The following is a 26,622-nucleotide window of genomic DNA, read 5'->3' on the forward strand; positions in this document are numbered from 1 at the left end:
ATTGCCAGTCTGAAATTGGGGAAATCACCGGGGCTCGACGAGTATACTAACCAATTCTACAAACAATTTCGAGATGTTTTGGCCCCCTTGTTGGTCCGAGTGGTGAATGGGGTGAGGGGAGGATCTCCCTTGCCTTCCTCCATGGGCGAGGCGGGGGATCTCGGTCTTGCTCAAGCCGGGTAGAGACCCCCTAGGGTGTGGAGTGTACCGGCCAATTTCATTGTTGAATACTGATGCAAAAATTTTAGTGAAGGTCTTAGCTGTTCGCGTGGGTAAGCTCCTGCCACAATTGATTCATATGGATCATTCTGGCTTTATTCAGTGCCGATAGGTTAGTGATAATATTCGGAGGATGTTGCATTTATTGTGGGCAGCCCGGTGGACATCTGATAAAATCGCCTTTTTGGCGAATGATGCTGAAAAGGCTTTTGACCAGGTAAATTGGGAGTTTCTATGGCAGGTAATATATAGGATGGGGTTGGGCACTTTCTTCTTGGCATGGGTGCAAGCGTTTTATCGGGCCCCAAAGGCAAATATTAGGATTAATGGGGGGTATACTGATTTTTTTTTCCATAGCTAGGGGAACTCGACAGGGTTGAATAAAATTGACTTATTTTTCCAATCTACTTCCTTGTGTGGAGACTTTATTTTTGTGTGAAAATAATTGTGAATGCTTTTGAAGGTTCAGTCCTGCAGGGTGACTCTCTGTCGGGTCACACGCTAGTGCATTGGTTGTGGCTACTTTCAGGATTGTTCCAGAGCCCTGATTTAGGCTATAATGGTGGCCACAATATGGATAAATCTGAGATACTGGGTGTTACTTTGCGTGAGGTGGATATACAAGGCTGTCTGTTAGGTTACCCTTTTGGTAGGCTCCGGGGGTAATAAGATACTTGGGGATCCGCTTGCCCGTAGATTTAACCAAACCATATACGATGAATTATGCTAAGATTGTTCAACAGATTCGAAATGATATTCAAAGATGGAATGGTTTATGGTTGTCGTGGTAGGGTAGAATTGCAATCACAGCTCTTATGAATAAATACTAATAAATATAATTATATTATTTATAGTGAAGTGTTCAGACCAATACCCGTGAATTCTGTGGTCTCACCGAACTGGGGTACTTTGGGACCATCATAACACTTCTCTTGTCCCTTTGCCAGCCTCCTTCATATATACATCTCTCTCAATGTGTCTTATTGTGTATACTTATAGATAATCAAAGTACACTTATCTTGATGACTACTTCATTAGGCTTGGCCTCATTCTCCTTAATTTCCAGCTGCGGTGAGATTAAAGTGCTTAATTCTTAAAGTGCTAGTGCTAATAGTGCTTGCTATTATCATCCGTGCTTGTTAAAATTGAACTTAAGCCCGGTCCCCCGACTCGAGTTTCGGGTCCTTCGTCAGGAGGGGTCCCTGTTAAAAACACAAATTTAATTAAAACCTAATTAAAACTTATAAATCTACACGGTACTAAATCTTTATATATTAGTTTGAAATTCTCTTTACTTGTCTCTTGGACTTAACTATTAAATTCACACATTTTAAACGTACCTATTCGGCTTACTTGTTCTGGGTAACCTACGAAAAGAGCACGCTGAGGATCTACTTTTTGCTTGCCTTATATATCCTCCATATTGTTTTTTAGTCCCACCCCCTGTAGTCACTGAATTCTAACCGGATGTGACGTATCGATCTTATTCAACAATTACAAATTTAGATACATTTAGATTGTCAAGAAGGGGATATCACAAAGAGCTTGCTGCAGAAAGAACAACGTCTCATCTTCAATAAAAATACTGTGCATCCATATGGTCTTAATTCAGAAATAGAATGGCTAAATTTGTAATTGTTGAATAAGATCGATACGTCACATCCGGTTAGAATTCAGTGACTACAGGGGGTGGGACTAAAAAACAATATGGAGGATATATAAGGCAAGCAAAAAGTAGATCCTCAGCGTGCTCTTTTCGTAGGTTACCCAGAACAAGTAAGCCGAATAGGTACGTTTAAAATGTGTGAATTTAATAGTTAAGTCCAAGAGACAAGTAAAGAGAATTTCAAACTAATATATAAAGATTTAGTACCGTGTAGATTTATAAGTTTTAATTAGGTTTTAATTAAATTTGTGTTTTTAACAGGGACCCCTCCTGACGAAGGACCCGAAACTCGAGTCGGGGGGCCGGGCTTAAGTTCAATTTTAACAAGCACGGATGATAATAGCAAGCACTATTAGCACTAGCACTTTAAGAATTAAGCACTTTAATCTCACCGCAGCTGGAAACTAAGGAGAATGAGGCCAAGCCTAATGAAGTAGTCATCAAGATAAGTGTACTTTGATTATCTATAAGTATACACAATAAGACACATTGAGAGAGATGTATATATGAAGGAGGCTGGCAAAGGGACAAGAGAAGTGTTATGATGGTCCCAAAGTACCCCAGTTCGGTGAGACCACAGAATTCACGGGTATTGGTCTGAACACTTCACTATAAATAATATAATTATATTTATTAGTATTTATTCATAAGAGCTGTGATTATAATAAGCAGTGATACAATAATCATCACAGAATAATATTGTATATCTCCCTAGAAGTAGGTAAACTAGGGTAGAATTGCAGTCATAAAAATGAATGTTCTATCCCGCTTGCTTTTTCTGTTCCAAACTTTACCGATTCCAGTTCCATCTTTGGTTTTGAAACAGTTACATGCTCAGTTTTTTTGGTTTATCTGGCAGGGGAGACCACCTCGTCTTTCTAGGCAAGCATTATGGGCTGCACAGTCGAGTAGGGGGGCGCGCTGTGCCTAATCTGTTTTGGTATTTCCGGGCCGCCCAGCTAAGGCTTTTGTTGGATTGGGAGATAGCAGACTCTAAAATTGTGGTACGTATGGAGCAGCATTTTGTGGGTCTTCATCGTTTGAAATATTGGCTTTGGTCTTCTTCCCCTGGTGGTGTATCCTTGGAGGGTTAGGGGAATCCGTTTTTGGATCACCTTTTGAAGTTGTGGTGTGACAAGCATAAGTGCTGGGGAGACGAGGTAGCCCCGTCGATTTTTGGTGCTATACGTGAAGTACCACAGTTCCCTCTTGGTTGGGAGAGTCGGAATTTTGAGCGGTGGGCACATTCTGATTTGTTTACATTTCGAGATGTTCTTCATAAGGGGCTCCTGGTGTCTTTTGAAACCTTCCAGCTTAGTTGTGCATTGCCCAAGAGGTACTTTCTGGCTTACTTCCAAATCCGCCATTTTATTAGCGCCAGGGATTGGGATAGGGCAGGGGTAGGGAACTCTGATCCTCGAGAGCCTTATTCCAGTCAGGTTTTCAGGATTTCCCCAATGAATATGCATTGAAAGCAGTGCATGCAAATAGATCTCATGCATATTCTTTAGGGAAATCCTGAAAACCCGACTGGAATATGGCTCTCGAGGACCGGAGTTCCCTGGGAGAGGGGGTCCTCTTGCTCCTCTGATCCTTTTGCACACATGTGGTTCACTCTTCGGGGCCTTCCTAAACCTATCTCAGTTCTTTACCAATAGTTTCGGGACTCCCTCCCTTTTCCATCTACCTACCAAAGGGCCTGGGAATCGGATTTGAGCTGTACTTTTTCCGATCGGGAGTGGGCCACGATTTGTATTGAAGTGGGAAAGGCATCCTCCTGTATTCTTATTCAAGAAAATGCTTATAAGGTGTTTACCAGGTGGTATTTCACTCCGGTGCGTCTGCACCGTATATTCCCGGGAGCTTCTGCTTTGTGCTGGAGATGTGGGGTGGCCTCTGTGACCTTTCTACATATTTGGTGGGAGTGCTCTGTATTGAAACCGTTTTGGAAACAAGTGATGGGCTGTCTGTCTCAGTTACTGCAAATCCTTCTGCCTCTTACTCCACAGGGTTGTTTACTAGGCCTTTATAATATGTGCTTACATACCTGGCAAACTAAACTTAGACGATGGGATTTGGCTGCAGCTAAATATTTGATTGCCAACCACTGGAAACAGCTGGTTGTACCTACCAAGTTGGAGTGGACCTTAAAACTTCGGACCATTAGTCTTATGGAACTTTCCATTGCAAAACAACATGGCTATTACTATACATATACCCGGACTTGGACCTTGATAATGGACAAAGTAGATTCCTTGCTTTGAGCTTACCTGTGTGGGTGGGGGGAGGGGAGCTGTTGATTGGGGTGCTCCTGAAGAAACAACAGGAGGTTCCTCATTGGTGTGCTCTAGGTTTTGGGGTTTGGGGAGGGGATGTGGGGTTCTGTTTGAGGTTAGGTATCAAGAACATGGTTGTATTGATGGTTTTGTTTCTTGTGCTTTCTTAGTCTGCTGATTGTTCCTTGAGTTTATTGCTGTTTTGTAATTACGATGTCACAGATATCCACATTTCTGTTTTATATTTTCAATAAACATTTAATGATAAAAAAAAAAATCACCAACCAAAAGGATCTCACCACAGAATCTAAAAGAGCATATAAATCATATTTAGAAAACACACATATAAAATAAAAAGTATATCCGTCTCCAAGCCAAAGTACTCTTGCACAAATGCTGATGAAATAAGATGACTAACTGAAAAAAAAACCCAGTAATGTGTATAGTACTCTGGTTAACTAATGCCATTGATCAGTGGACACTAAGGGCTGGATTCTGTATAGGACGTCCAGTTGCAGAAGCCGCCTAACGGCTTTTGAGAATTGCATACGGGTGTCCTATAGAGAATCGCATCTGTCCTCATGGACAGATACCTAAGCCCGCCTAATAACCTAATTCTCTAACAGGCATCCATGTCACAATTTAAAAACAATTTTTAGAAATATATGAACTAGATATACTTTTAAATGCTCAAACTAAAACTCCCACATGAAGTGCCAAAGTGTTTATAAACCATAACACCAATAAATTTAAAAAGAGGGGTAAAGTATGTACGTACAAATGTATATAACCATGTTTAAGGCAAATCGTTATAAACCACACACAAATAGGTCTATCAATGAAGTAACTTATAATAATTGTAATTGGCGTCTTCAGAAAAAAAGTGCGGGTAAGCTAAAATCGCATTTGCTCATTGCGTGCCTTTAAAGAAAGGGAGAAACACCAGCTAAAAGGAAGCAAATGTGCATGCCCTGCTGACATCGGAAAAGGAAGAACAGAGAAGTCCATAACATTATAACTAATATATCTAACGGATAAAAACAGGACTCTGTGCTGAAAAAACAACTAAAATGGAGGCTCTAAAATGTACTCAATACCTAATAGACAAGACCAAAGTACATTTCAGAACTATCACAACCCCCCCCCCCTCAATGCTGCTGGGACAGCTAATTTGCATGCAGTGGAGGCAGTTCATGCAAATTTATCATGAATATTCATGGTGGATATCCTGAAAGCCTAACTGGAGAACCCCCAGGACAGATTTGGGAACCACTGAGCTAAATCCAAATTCCTTAAATTCAATTGTGCGATATTGATCGGATTCAGAGAATACAAGGTGAAATGTGAGTTCTACTTACATGTCAATCTGGCAAGATTAACTAGAACTAGAGGCTGACCGAAACCACACCTGTTGTTGAAATTCACTGTTTGGCTAGAACCAAAACCAAAACCAAATGCCTTGTGAGTCCTCTGAGGCTAGTTGTCAATACCACCTCCATCTTCCTCCCACAGAAAAGAGTCGATCAGTTAACCAGCCAGCCACTTAACCATCAACCCCTCCACTCTCTCACCACCTGAAGGCCCACCCTGGGCCTATCTTTCTACCTTTGTTTTAAACAGACTGGTGGTCTACTGGTTTCTTCTGGGCAAGAGTGATCCCCAATCACTCTTGACCCTGCAGTTCCTCAGCCAAAATGGCTGCCATGACTTCCCACAACAGCCTTGCAAGACTGCCGCAGGATGTCCTGGAGGTCATCTTGACATAGGAAGCAGTATAATTAGGAACAATCTTCAAAGTTGTTCTTGTTATGCTGCTTCCAATGCCAAGACTGCCATAGAGGTCTCAGCAGCCATTTTTGGCTACGGAACCTGCGGGTGCAAGAGTGACTGGAAATTGTAATTGCTCAGAAGATGTTACTAGGGCTAGGCCATTTAAAAGTAGGCCTGGGGAGGGAAGAGGGGTTGGAGGTCAGATAGACCTCTTCTGGTGTGGGGGGGGGGGGAGATTAGTTTCAGTTTCAGCTGAAAGTACATGTGTTTTCAGCCAAAGCACAAATTCTGAGTTTGGGTCAGTTTTAGTACTTAACCCGACACCAAAACCGAAATTTGGTTGGCCTCTAACTGGAACTATAGGAAAAATATATGGTAAAATCTAAAGATCAGCATTGCTGCTTGCTAAGTTTATTTCAGATATGGGTTAGGTTGCATTTAATAATTTCTAAAAGTTTATTTTTTGGCTATTCAAATAAATGCTTTTAGTGATGGTTGCCAAACCCGACACTCGTATGATACATACACACAGACATCTATATAAGTAACACCAGACAAAAAATCCTAAAAATTATTTATGTATTTTTCTTTATTTAGACTTGTGGATAATATATGCTGTAAGGAGTTAAAAAGAATCCTTGATATATTTCCTTTGATGATTGCATCACAAATTCCCATAGTAACAAGATTTACCTCGAGACACTCGGATAACTAGTGCTAGTAATCACCTGAGATATGTATACCCAGCACACCTGTGAGAGCTATTTGGTATCTGCACACACTGGTATAATTTCTCCTATTTGCAACATTTTCAGATTCTAAGAACATGGAGATGATGAATGTTAAATTTATAGCCACTAATCCCTCCTCCGCTAATTTTATTCTCAATTTGAATTTGATAATACGCTGGACAGTTTTAAGTTTAATTTTTATCACAAAGTGATAGTCTTCACTTACATAAAGGACCCAAGCTTTATTTAAAATACAAGCATGGTTTGGAGTACCAAATAAGATTAAAGTGCCCATATACTAATCAGTGAAATGAATATTCGTGTTTGTTTCTATGAAATCTAGCTAAGACATGTAAATTAGCTCTTAGCTCATTTACATTTATAGCAAAGGTTGCCAACTGGATTCAGATTTGCAGGATAGGGTTGATCAAGTCCTGGGTTACCCAGTGTAGGGACTTGTAGTTCTGATTTCCCCATTGCATTTCTTAAGAAAAGCAAAAGTACAAATCTCAGCATGCACTGAAGTAAATCAAGCATGCACTGGATCAACCCTGTCCTGTGAATCTGGATCAAGTTGGCAGCCTTATCTTTAGATAAATTTGCATGTAAATTTGGACACTGTTCAAGAAATTTGCATGTTCTGGGCTGTGGCAATGTATGGGGAAAAAGGTAGTGTTTGCATGGCAATAGAACTACTACTACCTTTAGTTTTGGAAGGATATGGCAATGCATGGATAAAAAAGGACATTTAGTTCTGGAAGGTTAACAGCCAGAATGGGAGGCCCCTTCAATCTCCTCCCCTTGGGATCCTGTGGACCCGATGCCTCCCCATCCTCCTACCCTGATTCAGAGATATACATCTGTAAAAAGTCCCATCCCTCCCACAGCCTTGCCCCTCTGAAACCCTGCTCCTTCCAAAAGTGAAGGCCCATCCCATCCTCCAATACTTCCCAGGATCCCCCCTCCCCCGCTAACTTACTCCAGGATGTATGGAAGTAGGAGGGACAATTGGGTCAGGAGTGATCCTCACTGAATCCTGTAATGGTGGGTGCCTTCATTAAAATGGTGCCCCTATCCATAGTAGTGGCCTCATAGTAATGCTAATATGGGGTCAGATTATGTTTATTTTTATTTAATGAACTGCTTTTTCCAATACAAGGGTCAAAGCAGTGTACATAAAAATATATTAAAAACGGAAAGGAATTCCAGTGGTTAATAGGAAAAAAATTCAATCACACTAACACGAAGAGGGGGAAAAAAAAAAGACATAAGAATATAAGAATTGCGGGTTGGACTCTAGCTTTGGGAGAGCAGGTTACTGCCGATGAATTAGTTCTGTGTTTTCAGGAATGTGCATCTGCCTCCCCTAATGTGAGTCTCCGGGAAGTACACCTGCAGATTCTGCACCAATCTTATTTAACGAGATGTAAGGGGCGACAGATGGGGTTATGGCTTGATGACTGCTGCCCCCGTTGCCCGGCTCGCCGGGATACCTTGGTACATCACTTTTTGGAATGCTCATATGTAGGGCCCTTGTGGATATTTGTGCTTCGGGAGCTGGAGAAAGTTATAGGACTATCTATAGACTGGTCTTATAAGACGTTGCTGTTGGGTGTCACAAGTCCCCTGGTGGAAGCGGGTGTTGACGAGCCTGGAAGGCGCTTTCTTTTAGTGGCCTTGGGAATCACAAAGAAACTAATTCTTCGCTACTGGATTGGCACCACGCGGCCCGCGGTCCAGCAGTGGCGGGCCAATATGTCTTTAATGGCTGGTTGGGAGCGACAGCATCGCCGGGGTGTTGCGAGCTGGAAATCTAGGACCTATTTGGATTATTGGAGTTCCTTTTAGTGCTGGTTAGAGATCATGGGTGCTGGGAGTTGGGGGGGGGGGTTGGAAGGGGTGGGTTCCACTTAAAATTGGATCTGCATGGGAGCTGATACGTTGTGGATTTGTCTATGTTTATTTCCTTTTTACTTGTACCTTTGACTTTTGTACATGATGTTTTTCTTGGATGGTTGCATTTTGTATTTTCTCGTATGCATTGATCCTTTAATAAACACATTTTCAAAAAAAAAAAAAGAATATAAGAATTGGTGCTGTGGGTCAGACCAGTGGTCCATCGTGCCCAGCAGTCTGCTCCTGCGACGCCCCCTAGGTCAAAGACCAGTGCCCTAAGACCAGCCCTACCTGTGTACATTCCTGTTCAGCAGGAACTTGTCTAAAACAGTTAAAATAAATCAAACAGAAAACTTCTATGTTTCCCCAGGATCTTCCCTGAACTGTAAAGGAAAGAAGAGCAAAGCAAAAATTAAATGTCCCTCTCTTTCTCCCTTTTTCTTTCCCCTCCTCCAAATAAAGAGCAGGTATCTTATTTGACAATCTGACAAAACTACCACTAGGGTTTAATGGCACCATTTTGATGAAGATAGCCATCAGTACAGGAGCAAATGGAAATCACTCCTATCCCAAGAGCTCCCTCTTATAGATCTCTTGGAGTCCCAAGAGTATGTTGGACAGGTGAGGTGGGCATTTACTTTTGAAAAGGGCAAATTTGCAAGGAGGTGCAGGGCTTTAAGAAGATGGAAGTTAAAAACATTTCAACCCTACATCAGGGCTACAGGGTAGGGACATCAGGCCAACTTGGCTGCCAAGGCTTAAAGCTTCCCTCCCCAAAAGAATCCTGGGAGGCATTCCCATTCAGGTCAATGAGCCCTTTGACTTTGGCAGGCTATTACTCTTGTGTGACTGTGAACACTACGATTTTCTTTAAATTGAAAAAAAAATATCTACAGCTCTTGAGCTATAGTTTACTGTGAAAATGAGTGGACCAAAAAAAAATGCTTTGCAGGCCCATTGTCAATTTCTTTTTGCACTGAGCTGCTTTGCATGCCTTTACATCACAGCACTTCATTAAAGCAAATTTACATACAATTTTACACAAAGTATGCTTTGTGCAAAAATTATTGCTCTGAAGTGTCCTTTTTATTAAGTGACTTTGCAAAAGTGCACTGCAGAAAAAATGCCTAATCTTTGGTGTTCTGTGGTGTTTCTAGGCAGTCTGTGTTATTTTTTTGCATGAAGTGCACTTTTTTGAAGTTACTTTGCACTTCAATACATAGGGCCCTATATTAATTAAGGCAGTTTCAAAAAACTACACTATATTCTGCTTAAGATATAACAAAACAGCCAAAATTTATGAAAACCTAAATAAATTATGCTTAACAATAAATATAAACAATTTTATATTATGGTGTGAAAAATACCTTCTTGAAAACTACCAGGGAAAACATTCCAATATGGCAAGTCTATAAATCAACACATTTCAGCTGTGTTTTCAGGACAGTGAGTCATCTTTTGCTGACAGAACTTAAACAGCAAATAAATTCTTCAAAAAAAGATCCTGGATTTACTCTATGAAAGCCAGGTTTAAAGGCAATCCGTTACTCTGTTACAAAGCCTGCGACACCACAGTTGAGTCTTCTGAAATTACTTTCATACAAGTGAAAAATATACCAGAGCTAGATAAAAATTAGCTTCTATTAAAAAAAAGTGGGTTCTCATGACTAGTTTCATACATAAAATAGATTTTTAAAATACGAAAGGGGTAACTAACATTTGAGAAATAAAGTTAAGCAAATTACTGTCAGAAGAATGACCATGGAAATCAAGAAAGAAATGGGGTAAATACTGTCAAAGGACTTAAGTTAATCAGATGAGTTTTAAGGAAGACCAGCAACACTTCATAGTAAATCTCAAAGCCATTAAAGAATGGGATAAGTATATAATCATTTGGAAGATGACAGGAGAGTCTGCCTTCACACAAGTGAACAGCAAGAAAATATAACAAAGGTGACCAATTGGTGTTCAGTCTCTTTTTATTGTATTTGACTCGACACGATCATGTTTCGGCCCAAGAAGGCCTGCCTCAGGAGTCTTATGGTTAGATCATATTAGGTAAGATGTACCAAAGCTCATATTCTTTCACTCTACTACTACTATTAATTATTTCTATAGTGCTACCAGATGCACGCAGCGCTATACAGTCACAAAGAGTAAGAAAACAGTCCCTGCTCGAAAGAGCTTACAATCTAAACAGGCAAGCCAGACAAACAAGATGTCATGGATACAGTGGTTAAATCAGCTGGCTGGGTTGGAGGGCAGAAGAGTAGGGTTAAGGATTGAAAGCTATATCAAAAAGGTGGGTTTTCAGTCTGCTTTCAAAAAAGAAATAGCACTCCGTGTGAAACCAGCATTAACTGTTGACAGCTGATAGAAAATCCAACATGTGCTGCTGTCTGTACCAAAATGAAAGTGATCGTGTCGTGTCAAATACAATAAAAAGAGACTGAGCACCAATTGATCACCTTTGTTGTGTTTTCTTGTTATAAGTATATAATCCACAGTTTCTTGTAGTAGTCATCTGAATATTGTATGCTTTTCCAAGTCTATACTTAATACAAGCTAGATAAAAATCAATGTTTAATTGCTTTTGTAAAAAGGCAGATTATTTATTCTTTACATTATTTTCTTAAGGAAAAATTATGTACTTACCTGTTAATTTTCTTTCCTTTAGATGCAGCAGATGAATCCAGAGACCAATGGGATAGCTCACACCTACCATCAGGCAGAGATAGAGAAACTGATTAACAGGTGGTCCTATTGGCTGGCACTCCTCCTGTATCTCCAGTATAGCTCCTTGCCCAAGCATCCGTAACCATCAATAGGCATAGCATGTAAAAAACTTCTTTCCCATAACAAATCTCAAAAGGCAATCATACAGAATACAACCATCAATAATAACAAACTTCGAAAGTTGAAAAAGAAAAAACCGACAGACAATATCCAGAAAGGGTGGGGCTCTGGATTCATCTGCTGCGTCTAAAGAAAAGAAAATTAACAGGTAAGAACATAATTTTTCCTTCCTTACCAACAGCAGCAGATGAATCCAGAGACCAATGGGATGTAGCAAAGTAATCCTCAATCTGGGTGGGAAGCAAATGCCGCCTCCGCATCAACTGAAGCACTAAACGCATCTACCGCATGCGCCCCCACATCCAATCAGTAATGCTAGCCATGAGATAAAACTCCTCCAAAGAAAAAACCTCTGGACCGAGTCCAAAAAGTAGCCATCGCTCTGGTGGAATGGTCATGAAGTTCTTTCGCCAACCGCTTCCCTGCCATCAAGCAAGCGTAAATAATGTCCTCCTGGACTCATGAGAAAGAGTCATTGGAAGAAGTCAAGATCCCTTCAGAATGAAGTGCAGAAGGTCAGGGAACGGCAGAATGAGAATTGTAGGATCTGTAAGAAGAAAGAAATTCTCCTAGGAAAAATCAAGTTTCGCAATGTAAAGAGGAGTATACTGGAACCATGAAAACAGTACTAACTCCATGCAACATGAGCGAAATACGTATGTCCTTTAAAGAGAATACATACTAGACGTAATCAAGATGCTGCATCTACCGCCCCATGGAAAACAACAGCATCCTAACAGGTATCAGACAAAGCTCACATCGCTAATGAGAGCTTCAGGGATGAGGCTAACAGCCACATAGCGCGTGCTCCTCCACGGGTTTGATAGAATAGGTAACTGGCTCCTGGTTAGAAGGAGCTGCACAGCCCTTCCTGTCTGGTCAGGGGGTCCGTCTAGCATGTGCCATGAGAAGATGGCGACAGTAGAAACCAGCGTGATAAGCATGGAAATCTGAAGTCCAGGCCCTCTCAGAAATAGAGAAAGAGAGTCCTGGCCGCAGGAAGATGCAAAGTGTCATTATGCCCATATATATGCATATATATCCTATGCCACTACTAGACACATGCAGCACAGCACAGAGGCCCAAATAAGAAGGACAGTTACCAACAGACAAAGGCTCAATCTGCAGGGACCCCAAGAGAGACAATGAGATACTCGTGTGAAATACAGGGCACTATCTTACTGCTTATCTCACTTTGCCGTGAGTTGCCATATGTTGACCCAGTCCAGAGACAAACCGAGACTGGGTGACCTAGCACAGGTCAGAATCTCTCTGGTAATCCTCTTGAGTGCTAACCCCAGAGTCTGATTAAACTAGCAGCTTCCTTCAAGTGAATACAGCAGGAACACAGACATATAAATCTGCCCAAGCTTGTCCCAAAGCTGGTGAAACACGTACAACTTGTCTGAACCGGAAAGGAGAGAAGCCGCGGCATACCCTGACCAAAGTCAGCTGTAAATAAACTACAGGAACGCTGCAGCTCTCCCATCATCGCCGGAGACCCAAGCGCATGCCTGATTCTCGCTGACACGTAGCCACTGCATCAACGCTCCTAGAAACATAGTCAGATTCAAGCCCCGCAAAATTTACCCTGCCGCAGCCTGCATAGAAAGAAAATCAGACTCGGGGAATAACCAGAAGAACGGTGCGGTGCTTCCCACAGCGCTGGAAAAAACATGTCCCATCTCATGCGCGTTGCTATAAACCAGCACCTGCACAATCAGCTGCACATGGCCGTGACAAACACCGATGAAAGAGAGTCTCAGAACTACTACTGCTGCACTGAAACCCAACAAGGAGAACAAGTGCGAGCATGATATCGCACCGCTACTGCTGCGCTGTAACCAACAAGGAAACCAAGTGCGTGCATGAAAAGGGCGGGAAAGTCCCGGCTCCCTCAACAGTTTCCTAGTCATTAAACTTAGCCTCAATAAAATATCCATTCCTTAAATGTACGTTGACCGAACTCACAGTACTAAGACTCCCAAACAGAACCTGTAGTTCAAACAACAGTAAAAAAACACATACATACTCACACGTTTGTTGTTAGAGCCAGTTGAAGCCAGTAAGAGTTGGTTGTGCTGCACTAACAGGGCAGAATGTAGCAACTGTGGTCTCCTTTTTTTTTTCAAACAGAGAAGGGAAAGAAGAAAAAATGGAGACCCAGTCAGACCCTCTATCATTGGAGGGAGGGTGAGGCAGGGACCTGGGGGGCCCAGGTGTAACCCCTAAAGCCAGCACCATTCAGCCAGACACCCCTGTCTCACTGAAGAGAAGCCTCAACAGGAGGAATAAAATTGCCATCTCACTGAAGAGAAACCTCAACAGGAGAAATAGAATGGCAGTCTCACTGAAGAGAAATCTCAACAGGAGAAAATAACTATCCAGTCACAGCCAGAATTCAGGAGCTAGTTGAATAGCGACTATCACCTGCTGGGAGATTGGCCCCTTCTGATGGTGGGCCAATCTATTGGCTTTACCACGTTTGCTTACGCCGACGATGTGCAATTAATCCATCCCATTGATCTCAATAATACAGAAGATGTAACATCCATTAACCATAAATTAGGAAAATTTAAATCATGGTTAGACTCAAATAAACTGTTTCTTAACATCAAAAAATCAAAACTCATGATTTTTCCTTTTAAAGAAGGAACAACGCTTCAGGCCCCCCTGAAGCTTGAATCGCTCCCCATCAAAATTGTCCCTACTCTAAAACTATTAGGAGTTACTTTTGACAGTAAATTTTCTTATCATTTTCACATTAGCACGGTCGTTCAGCAATGCTTCTATCGACTCAGGATGATACGTTCCCTTGCAAAGTTACTTGAACCAGCCTCCTTGAACACATTGATCCACTCCCTAGTAATTTCTTGTATAGACTACTGTAATGCCCTGTATAAGGGCATTACAAAAAAGGAAATTAGATGGCTTCAGATTGTACAAAACACAACTATTAAGATCATTTGTGGCGCAAAGAAATACGATCACGTTTCACCCCTTCTGATTAGTGCACATTGGTTACCAGTGGAACATAGAATCAGTTATAAAATCTTACTTTTAACATTTACAACAAAATTAAACAATCAACCAGAGTTCATTAACAGACTTTTAATTCCTTATAATACTTTAAAATCTCTTCGTTCAATATCTCAGAATCTTCTCGTCATACCTTCTTTAAAATTAATCAATACGTTGCGCTCCAATAATTTTGTTGTCACTGCCCCTTACTCTCTGGAATTCACTGCCTAACCATTTGCGTAGTAAATCCGATATAAAACAATTTAAAGCAAAACTAAAAACATTCTTGTTCCAGGATGCTTTTGGACAACAACTGTCCTCTTAAGGACAAAAATTAAATCAAAATTATTACTTTTTACCCTAACCTATTGTATTTTCCCTTTTTTGTTGCATTTTTCTTTTACGATTGTAGTTCTCCCCCATTTTCCTATTCTTTGAAGTAGGTCTTATATGTCTTATCAGTGCTTTATTATGACACTTGGATTTTATCCAGTATTCCCAGTTCTAATATGTTTTTATGTAAATTTTATATTGTATACCACTTAGAAACCTGATTAAGCGGTTTAAAAAATCTTTTAATAAACTTGAAACTTGAGGAGTGCCAGCCAATAGGACCACCTGTTAATCAGTTTCTCTATCTCCGCCTGCTGGTAAATGTGTGCTATCCCACTGGTCTCTGGATTCATCTGCTGCTGTTGCTAAGGAAACCCTGGTGAATGAGTTAACAGAAGACAAAAAGAAACCAGAGCCCGGGACCAACATGATTTCAATAATTTGAACAGACAACAAAAAGGTAGAAAAAAATAATTTAATTTTCTGTTTTGTAATTACAATGTCAGATTTGAAATGTGTATCATACCAGAGCTTGGTGTTAGTGAGCATGAACTAGGACCTAACAGAGAGAGAAAAAGTCTTTTTTTATTTATTTTGTTTACACCACAGTGTCGGCCTGGGGTTAGAGAAGGTAAAAGGGAGTGGGGTGGGTGAAAAGGCTACAAAATAAACCCACCAGGACATTTGAAAAAAAACGCTCGAAAAGCGAATCAAATCGATTCAATAGGCTCAATCAAATCGAAACTTTTTCCCTGAATTGGGAAGCACTAATCAGCGGAACTTTTTCTGAAATACTACTGGAACTGAAAATGTCTTAACTTGGAACATCTTGGTTTCAATTTCTACATTTTTTGTGAAAATGAGCTGATATTGTGCGGTGGTGTTAGTTACTATATTAGCTCATATGAACATATAGCAATAAAGGTAAGTAAATAGAAAAAGATATATAAATACACACACACACACATACAAAGTTGACACTTTTATTGGACTAAATATATTATTTGACTAGCTTTCAGGAGCTGCCCTACAGTAGAGAATGACACGTGGCAAATTTTTCCCTGTCCCCGCAAGGAACTCAATTTCCTTATCCCGTTCCTACGAGTTTTGTCACTGTCTGTCTCATTCCTGTAAGGTCTGCCTTAACCGCACAAGCCTCGAACACTTATGATTTTAAAGTGTTTAAGGCTTGTGCAGATGAGGACAGAGCTTGCAGGAATGGGGCAGGGACCGGAAAAGAATTTGCCGGAACGGGACAGGAAAATGAGTTCCTGTGTGGACGGGGAAAAATCTGTCCCCGTGTCATTCTCTACCCTACAGTAAATGACCTAAAAGACTATAAGCAACTGAATTCCTTTTGTTCATAGCTTTAACAAATATAGGCCCTCTTTTACGAAGCTGCAATAGGCTTTTTAAATCACCAGCCGTGGCAGTATTAGCTCCGACGCTCATAGAATTCCTATGAGCATCGGAGCTAATACCACTGCGGCCCTCAATAAAATAGCCTAACCCAGCTTTGTAAAAGGTGGTGGGGGGAGGGGGAAATAGTCACATGTTAATAAATATAGTTGATTATTCAACAATTGTTATACTATGGTAGCAAAAATATTCAGCACTATCAATTTTAAACAAATAATTTCAGTAAACTATTTTGAAATGGACAAATATAAAATCAGTTCTGAACATACAAGGTATAATATATTATTGGCTAGAATTACAAGGTCATCAAATAATAAACAACTTACACAAAAAAAAACACTCCTACACATTTTACTACAATTCTAGGGAAAGGAGCAGGTACCAACCAGACTAGAAGAACAGGAAATAGTTTGTTATATAGGGATACCTTGGAATCCGAACGCCCCAGAACTCGAACAACTTGGAATCCGAACTACTTTTTCGAGCAAATTTTGCCCCGGAATCCGAATGCTGCTTTGGAATCCGAACGTACGCCCCGCACATTGTTCGTGTGTACATTTCCACAGCACATATGTCCTGCACATTGTTTGTGCATACGTTTCCACAGTACATTGTTCCTGCGTACATTTCCACAGCCCTTAGGCCGCCCATATGCTGTTCATTGTCGGCAGCTGTTGTGAAGTCAACTTGTGTGATTTTCGCCATTGTGCCTGTTAAATGTACAGTATTCGCCATGTGTCCTGCGGAAAATAAGAGCAAGAGGAAAGCTGTTAGAGCTACAATTGAGGTTAAGAAAGAGCTTATCGCTAAGTATGAAAGCGATACATGTGTGGTTGATCTCGCTACTATGTTTGGGATGCCTAAATCAACTGTTTGTACGATTTTGAAAAATAAAGAAGCTTTAAAAGCAGCTGATGGGGCGAAAGGGGTTACACGACACTGACCTCTAGGAGATCTAAAAGTATGGAAGAGATTGAAAAACTCCTCTGTATTTGGATTAATGAAAGGCAGATGGCTGGTGATGTGATTTCTGAGATAATAATTTGTGAGAAAGCCAAGGTCCTTCATGATGATCTAGTGAAAGGCATGCCTGATACTAGTGATGAAAAGAAGGAGTTTAAAGCCAGTAGAGGGTGGTTCGAGAACTTTTATGAAAAGGACTGGGATCCATAGTGCTGTTATGCATGGAGAGGCAGCCAGTTCTAATTTAGAAGCAGCAGAAAAGTTTGTAAAGGAGTTTAAGGAGTTTGTGATCAGGGAGGGCTATGTTTCAAACCAAGTGTTCAACTGTGACGAAATAGGCCTCTTTTGGAAAACAATGCCCAGGCAAACGTACATCTCAAAGGAAGAAAAGTCTATACCAGGTCATAAGCCAATGAAAGACCACCTTACTCTCTTGGTGTGTGGTAATGCTAGTGGAGACTGCAAGATCAAACCTCTCCTCGTGTACCATTCAGAAAATCCACAGGACTGTAAGAACAACAACATCATTAAGAGCAAACTTAATGTTATGTGGAGATCGAATGTGAAAGCATGGGTTACCAGGCAGTTCTTCACTGAGTGGTTACACGAGGAGTTTGCTCCTTGTGTAAAGGCTTATCTGCAGGAGAAAAATCTCCCGAAAAGGCTCTCTTTGTCCTGGACAATGCTCCAATGCATCCTCCAGGCCTAGAGGATAATTTGGTGGGTGAATATAGCTTCATCAAGATAAAATTTTTGCCCGCAATACCACTCCTCTTATCCAGCCCATGAACCACCAGGTGATCTCGAACTTCAAAAAATTGTACACCAACACTATGTTTCAGAGATGTTTTGAAGTTACAAATGAAACGGAACTGACCCTCTGAGAGTTCTGGAAGGATCACTACAATATCCTCCATTGCCTAAGAATCATCGAGAGAGCATGGAGGGAAGTGTCTTTGAGGACAATGATCTCTGCCTGGAAAAACATCTGGCTAGAATGTGTTGCTGAAAAGAACTTCGAAGGCTTTGAGGAACCACCTGTTCTTCCTGACATCGTATCTCTGGGAAAATCCATGGGTTCGGAAGTCAGCGAAGAGGATGTCAACGAGTTAGTGGACGATCACAGGACAAAGCTGACAATGGAAGAGCTTCAGCACCTAAACCAGCAGTAGCAGAAAGAAGTAGCAGAAGAAATTTCTTCAGGGGAGAAGGTAAAATTATGGTCATACCTGTTAATTTTCTTTCCTTTAGAAGCAGCAGATGAATCCAGAGACTAGTGGGTATAGCTCACATCGACCAGCAGGTGGAGATAGAGAACTGATTAACAGTTGGCCTTAAAGGCTGGTGTTCCTTCAGTTAATTCAGTTATGCACTTTGCCCAAGCATCCCGAAAGGAGAATGAGCAGCCACAAACTCCATTCCAGTAACAAATTTGTCTTTCTCTTCTTAATCCCATTGATATGTTCTCTCTTTTTTATTTTAATTGAATTGATACATATTATTTTTTTTTTTTTTTTTCAGTCATGAAAGAATACACTTACCAACTATAGCCCCGGCTACCCTAACGACCTAAACACCCTACACCCAGTCCGTGCATATGGGGAGGGGCTCTGGATTCATCTGCTGCTTCTAAAGGAAAGAAAATTAACAGGTATGACCATAATTTTACCTTCCATAGCAAAGCAGCAGATGAATCCAGAGACTAGTGGGATGTAGCAAAGCAAACTCAAACTGGGTGGGACGCCAATGCCGCCTCTGCCAGCACTGCTGCGCCAAAACTCGCCTCTGAACGGGCCGCTACATCTAACCGATAATGCTTTGAAAAAGTATTCCCTGACGACCAAGTGGCCGCCCGGCAAATCTCCTCTAATGACATCCCCCCGGACTCCGCCCAAGATGTAGCCAAAGCCCGAGTGGAATGAGCATGAAGATGCTCCGGTACCTTCTTCCCGGACAACACATACGCCGAAGCAATAGCGTCCTTGACCCAACGCGCAATGGACGCTTTAGACGCCGCCATCCCTTTGTTTTTACCCGCGAACGCGACAAAGAGATGGTCCGACCGGCGAAAATCATTCGTCACCTCCAAATAATGGAGAAGCATACGGCGCACATCCAGTAGCCGTACCGACAAAAAACGCTTCCCCCAATCATCCTTCCTGAAGGATGGCAGGAACAAACTCTGGTTCACATGAAATGACGAAACAACCTTAGGCAGGAAGGACGGCACCGTCCGCACCGTCACCCCAGTCTCCGAGAAACGCAAAAAGGGTTCCCTGCAAGAAAGCGCTTGCAGCTCCGATACTCGCCTTGCTGAAGCCATCGCTACCAAAAAAACTGTCTTTAGAGTGACATCTTTCAACGTGGCTGCTGACAGGGGCTCAAACGGTGCCCCCTGCAATTTCCCAAGGACGAGCTTAAGGTTCCAAGTTGGACAAATTCGCTTAACCGGCGGCCTGATATGTTGAACCCCCTTGAGGAAACGCACCACGTCCGGCTGTGATGCGAGAGCCGAGCGAGCCACCCGGCCCCTGTAACAGGCAATGGCCGATACTTGAACCTTTAAAGAGTTATATGCTAACCCTTTCTCTACGCCCTCCTGCAGGAACGCAAGAATAGCCGGCAGAGAAGCATGGAAAGGCGCAATTCCGTGTCTACCGCACCAAGTCTCAAAGACTCTCCAGACCCTCGCATAGGAGGCTGACGTTGAAATCCTCTTAGCCTTAAGCAGGGTCGAAATCACCCGTTCTGAATAGCCCTTCTTTTTCAGCCTTGCCCTCTCAATAGCCAGGCCGTAAGACCAAAGCGGCCCGGATCTTCCATTAATATTGGACCCTGAGTTAGCAAGTCCGGAGTAACCTGGAACGCTACCTGCTCGCCGACCGACAGCCGCATCAGATCTGCGTACCACGGCCGCCGTGGCCAATCCGGAGCCACCAGGATTACTCTGCCTCGAAATCGAGAGATGCGTTGCAACACCCGCCCTATCATGGGCCAAGGTGGGAAGACATAAAGAAGGGAATTCGGAGGCCACGGGAGAGCTAATGCGTCCACCCCCTCCGATCCCTGATCCTTGCGTCGGCTGAAGAACCGAGGCACCTTCGCATTGCGGGAAGAAGCCATGAGATCCATCTCTGGCAACCCCCAACGACGGACTAACAGGCCGAATGCTCGAGCCGACAACTCCCATTCTCCCGGATCGAGAAGAGTTCTGCTGAGGAAGTCTGCCTGCACGTTGTCGTGCCCTGCAATGTGCGCCGCCGACAGAAGCGGAACATGCAGCTCTGCCCATTGAAACAAATGTCTTGCCTCTTCGGCTAACTGCGGGCTCCGGGTCCCCCCCTGCCGATTGACATACGCGACCGCCGTGACACTGTCCGAAAAGATCCTGGTCGGTCTGTCGTGAACTAGTGCCTGAAGCGCCCGCAGCGCTAACCGGATCGCTCTTAACTCCAGCAAGTTTATGGGCCATTGAGCCTCCTGGGAAGACCAAATTCCCTGCACCGACGTCTGCATGCACTGGGCTCCCCAGCCCTGCAGGCTGGCATCCGTTGTCACTACCACCCAATCTGGTGTGGCCAACGGCATGCCCCTCCAAAGATGCAAGTCCTGGAGCCACCAGCGCATGCTGTGAGCCGCTCGAGGACTCCACTGGAGACGCACATTGTAGTTCAGAGAAGCTGGAGACCAGCGAGAGAGCAGAGACTGCTGTAAGGGCCTCATGTGGCACCGGGCCCAGGGAACTACCTCCAGAGTCGCCACCATGGAGCCCAGCACCTGTACATAATTCCAAACCCGAGGTCTGGGTGACCCGAGAAGGAGGCGAATTTGAGCCTGCAATTTCTCCCCCCGATCTCGGGGTAGAAACACCTTCCCCAGAGCCGTATCGAACCGTACCCCCAGATGCACCAAAGACTGCGATGGGGCCACAACACTCTTGGGAAAGTTGACAATCCACCCCAAAGACTGAAGGAGAGAGCTCACTCTCTGCGTCACCGCCCAACTCTCCTGCCGGGATGAGGCACGTATCAACCAATCGTCCAAGTAAGGGTGTACCCGAATCCCTTCTTTGCGTAGAAAAGCGGCTACTACCACCATGACCTTGGAAAAAGTGCGGGGGGGCCGTCGCCAGGCCAAAGGGCATAGCCCGAAACTGGAAATGTTGGCCCAGAATCGCAAACCGCAGATACCGCTGGTGCGGAGGCCATATCGGAATATGGAGGTACGCCTCCTTGAGATCGAGAGACGTGAGGAACTCGCCTGGTCTTACCGCCGCAATCACCGAGCGCACCGTTTCCATTCGGAAATGGCGCACGCTGAGGAATCTGTTGACCCCTTTGAGATCCAGCACTGGTCTGAAGGACCCCCCCTTCTTTGGAACAATGAAGTACAGGGAATAAATACCGCGGCCTACCTCTTCCGGGGGCACTGGTACCACCGCCCCCAGCTCGAGCAGCCCCTGCAGTGTCCTGCGGACCTCGGCTCCCTTGGCCGCACCACGGCACGGGGACACCAAGAAAGAATCTACGACGGGAGCGGCGAATTCTAATTTGTACCCTTCGCGAACAATGTCTAATACCCATTGGTCTGACGTGACTTTGGCCCACTCCGCCCGGAATGCCGAAAGCCGACCCCCTAAGGGCAGGGCGGAGGGAGCCAAGCCCCCGTCATTGTGGAGGGCGACTGGCTGGGGTGCGGACTGACTGCCCTGAAGAGGGTCTCGCCGTCCGAAAGGAACTTCTCTGCTGAAACCGAGGTCTCGAAGCAGAAAACGGGCCAGATGCAGACCTGGAAAAAGGTTTACCAGCCCTGGCCCGCCTAACATCCCGGAACCGCGGCCTAGACGATGCGGCCCTTACCGGGGGCCTAGCCCTGTCCTCCGGCAAACGCTGCGTTTTGGTATCCCCAAAATCCTTTACCAGTTTATCCAACTCTGCTCCAAACAATAACCCCCCTTTAAATGGGAGTCTCACCAGTCGGAGCTTGGATGCTGCATCGGCCGCCCAATGACGGAGCCCCAAGGACCTGCGGGAAACCACAGACAGAGACATCTGTTTCGCAGACGCCCTAATAATATCATACAAGGAGTCCGCCAAATAAGCCAAGCCGGACTCCAAATCAGCCAGTTCCGAAGGGATAGAACCTCCAGACTCCAGCAAATTATCGGTCATCCCTTGTGACCACTGCAGACAAGCTCGCGCCGCGTAAGAACTGCATATTGCGGCCTGTAAGGTAACAGCAGCCACCTCAAAGGACATCTTTAGGGATGCCTCAACCTTTCTATCCTGTGCATCCTTAAGTGTCACGCCCCCTTCTACCGGCAAGGTAGTTCTTTTAGTCACCGCTGCCACCAGAGCGTCCACCTTAGGCAATCTAAACCTGTCCAGTTCGGTCGGAACGACCGGATATAAGAGCCTCATGGCCCTTGCCACCCGCAAACTGGCCTCCGGCGCCTCCCATTGCGCCGAGATCAGCTCCTGCATGGCCTCATGGACCGGAAAGGCCTTAGGCGGCCTACGGGTACCTGCCATCAAGGGGTTACCGGACCCCGTGGCATCTTCCTGAGCAATGTTCAAACTCTGCAAAGCTTTTGTAATAAAAGAAGAAAGCTCCTCTCTATGGAACAACCGGATAGCCGTAGGGTCATCCCCCTCCCTACCCGGGATACTCTCCGAGTCCCAATCCAAGAGCTCCCCTTCCTCCAAAGACTCCGACAAGGAAAAAGGAGATCTAGGCAAAATATCCACTGCCTCCGCAGCCACCAGCCTGCGCTTCTTAGCCCCCTGCGACTGCCCCGGGGATCCTGTTGCCCCTGCCGTGGGTCTAGCCTCTGTCCCCTCCCCCCCCTTAGAGGTAGAGGGAACTGCAAGGGACCGCCCGGCCCCCAGCCCCGGCTGGGTAGGCTGCGAGCGCTGCAATTGAAATGCTTGATGGAGCAACATTACAAATTCAGGCGAAAATGCACCCCAGCTAAGAGGGACTCCCCCGCCCTGCTCCGAGCCGAGGGGAGGGGCCGCGCCGGCCTCCAGCGCTTTCGCCTGTTCCCCCGCCGCCTCACTCTTGTCCTCCATGGCCGAGTCTTGCAGCACCCCTGCATCGGCTCCGAGCGGCGGGGACAATGCGCAAGACTCCCGCACCCGGGACCTGGCCGCCTCGCAAGCCGCCAAAAACGGGTCGTCTGCCTGTGCTTCCAAGCACCCGGCAGAACAAAGACCCGACCGTGTTCGGCGCTCCCCACAGCGCGAACACCGCTGACTAACTTCTGTAGCCATCCCCCCTCGGCCTGCCAAACAGCTCCGACGCGGTTTTTTTTTTTTTTTTTTTTTTTTACACACGCGGCGAACGCCGCCGCAAGACGACTCCGCCCCCCAAGACGCCCGGCCCCCGGGAAACGCGACCACAATCGAGAAAGGCAAGGAAAACACTCACCCGGTCCGCCGCTTACTCCCGAAGCCAGGCAATCATTGGTAAGTGTACTGGAAGCCGAGTTAACCACTGCCCGGCTCAGTACTAGCAGGAAGGCTCCATTTTTTTTTTTTTTTTTTTTTTTTTTTTTTATACTGGAATGAAGAAGCCAGCCAATATCCTGCACCTGGAAAGGAACCCCTCTATCCAACGGAGGGGAGGGTGGAGCAGGGACCTGGGAGGGCCCAGGTGTACCTCCCAAAGCCGGCACCAATCAGCCAGGCACCCCCACCTACTGAAGAGAACTAGTCTCAACAGAGGAATCCTAACAGAACACCACTTAAATCTATCCTGCAGCAGGCAGAGACCAGGAGCTAGAAGTATAGCTCCAACCCTGCTGGGAGATAGAGCAAAACTGAATTAACTGAAGGAACACCAGCCTTTAAGGCCAACTGTTAATCAGTTCTCTATCTCCACCTGCTGGTCGATGTGAGCTATACCCACTAGTCTCTGGATTCATCTGCTGCTTTGCTATGGAAAGAGGGAGATGCTGGTACCATTCCCACTGCTGAAATCAAGGATCTGCTCTACATGTGGTCGGAAACATAGGCAGTCATTGAGAAGTGACACCCTGATATAAAGCCCTTGTTAACAGGTGTGTTAATTTTTTCAATGATAACATCATAGAACATTTTAGAAAAGTTCAAAAAGGTCGCCATCATCAGACCACTTTGGAACATTGGTTCTCAAAAGACACCATGACCAGAATGCAGACATCTGAACCACCTGATGCTAACATGGAAGGCAACCCCAAGCCCTCTAAAAGTGGTACCTTGGCAAAGAGCATAAAAAGGAACAGAATGCAGACACCTGAACTACCTGATGCTAACATGGAAGATATCCCCAAGCCCTCTAAAAGTGGTACCTTGGCAAAAAGCATAAAAAGGAACAGAATGCAGACATCTGAACTACCTGATGCTAACATGGAAGGTGGCTTGCCTTCCAAACAATAATCTCCCTCCTCCAGCTTCCACATCATCATTCATTATCATTGGTTAGTTTACTTTTTTATTAAAATACTGTATTATTATTGGTTAATTTTGGCGAGTGTTATAAATAAAGAATTACAACAAAAAAATCCAGTGTATTTACTTTTAAAATCATTTGAAAATCTGAGTTTGTGGGACCAAGGAACAGATTAATCCAGTTTCTATTATTTTAAAGGGGAAAATTTGTGTTGGAACTCGAACAGGGCTCTGGAACGGATTAAGTTCGGATTCCAAGGTATCACTGTAATAACAGACCTAACTACTGATCACTAACGTGCCCCTTGAGGCCAACAATACTGAGCTGTCCCACCATCAACCGTTTTAAAATACATATGATGACAATTTTCATAAGAAATTACAGAAAAAGCACAGTTACTTACCGTAACAGGTGTTATCCAGGGACAGCAGGCATATATTCTCACATGTGGGTGACGTCATCTACGGAGCCCCGGCGCGGACAGCTTTTCAAGCAAACTTGATTGAAGTTTCAAGTTTGCACACTGCACCACGCATGTGCATGCCTTCTCGCCCACTAGAGGGCGCATCCCACCTCGTGGTCCTCAGTTCCATAACTAGCAAGGAAGCCATCCCCGGGGAGGCGGGCGGGTTGTGAGAATATATGCCTGCTGTCCCTGGATAACACCTGTTACGGTAAGTAACTGTGCTTTATCCCAGGACAAGCAGGCATGATATTCTCACATGTGGGTGACCTCCAAGCTAACCAAAAAAGGGCAGGTGGGAGGATGGCAATTTAGGAAAACAGATTTTGCAAAACTGACTGGCCAAACCGGCCGTCACTCCTGGATAAAGTGTCCAGGCAGTAATGAGAGGTGAATGTATGAACCGAAGACCAAGTGGCAGCCTTACATATGTCCTCCATCGGAGTGGATCGGAGGAAAGCTATCGAAGCTGCCATCGCTCGGACCTTGTGCCCCGTGACTCGACCCGGGGGAGGAAGGCCAGCCTGAGCGTAGCAAAAGGAAATGCAAGCGGCCAACCAGTTAGACAGAGTGCGCTTGGAAACTGGATGCCCTAATCGATTGGGATCGAAGGACAAAAACAATTGAGGAACCTTCCGATGAGACCTGGTGCGTTGAAGATAATATGCCAACGCCCTCTTACAGTCAAGCGTGTGAAGCGCCGTCTCGCCAGGATGGGAGTGGGGCTTCGGGAAGAACACAGGAAGGACAATGGACTGATTGAGGTGGAAGTCAGAAACAACTTTAGGTAAAAACTTAGGATGGGTGCGGAGAACCACCTTGTCGTGATGAAAGACAGTGAAAGGAGGGTCCGCAACCAAGGCTTGCAACTCCCCAATCCGCCTGGCGGAGGTGAGGGCAATTAGAAACACCGCCTTCCAAGTCAGAAATTTCAAGAGGGACTTGTTGAGTGGCTCAAACGGGGGTTTCATCAGTTGAGCCAGAACCACATTCAAATTCCACACGACAGACGGAGGCTTAAGAGGGGGACAAACCCTGAGTAACCCTTTCATGAAGCGTGTCACCAAGGGATGGAGTGACAGAGGGCGTCCCTCCAGAGGTTGGTGGAAAGCAGAAATCGCACTGAGATGAACCCGCACCGAAGTGGTTTTCAAGCCGGAGCGTGACAAATGAAACAAATATTCTAAAACCGAGGATACCGGAACTGATACCGGATCCAGGTGAAAAGACGAGCACCAGGTGGAAAACCTGGTCCATTTCTGCGCATAGCAAAGCCTCGTCGAGATCTTGCGGGAGGCTTCCAACACCTCCTTCGCCGATTGAGACAGGTCCGGAGGAGTCAGGGAATAAGAAACCAGGCTGTCAGGTGCAATGACTGCAGATTGGGATGTAACATGGATCCTTGACTCTGAGACAGCAGAGAAGGAGAGACAGGCAGGGGAAGAGGCTCCCTGGCACTGAGCTGGAGCAGCAGGGAGAACCAGTGCTGACGCGGCCACCGAGGTGCTATGAGAATCATCGTGGCCGTGGACGATTTTAGGTGTACCAACGTTCGCATGATCAGAGGGAACGGAGGGA

General features: G+C 44.7%; 1 protein-coding gene across 10 annotated transcripts in view; it reads right to left on the reverse strand.

The window, feature by feature from the left end:
• Positions 1-26,622, reverse strand: part of SRPK2 (SRSF protein kinase 2) — a 235,110-nt gene that overhangs the window by 167,640 nt on the left and 40,848 nt on the right. For 7 of the 10 annotated variants that reach the window (XM_033959742.1, XM_033959744.1, XM_033959740.1 and 4 more), the window contains one exon: positions 16,615-16,927. The exons of the other annotated variants lie outside the window; for them this stretch is intronic. In XM_033959742.1, the coding sequence (XP_033815633.1) occupies positions 16,615-16,922 (308 nt within the window). In that variant the 5' untranslated portion in view covers positions 16,923-16,927. The remainder of the gene's footprint in view (positions 1-16,614; positions 16,928-26,622) is intronic. 10 annotated transcript variants of the gene reach the window in all.

Source organism: Geotrypetes seraphini, chromosome 9, assembly GCF_902459505.1.
Source record: "Geotrypetes seraphini chromosome 9, aGeoSer1.1, whole genome shotgun sequence".
Classification (NCBI taxonomy): domain Eukaryota; kingdom Metazoa; phylum Chordata; class Amphibia; order Gymnophiona; family Dermophiidae; genus Geotrypetes; species Geotrypetes seraphini.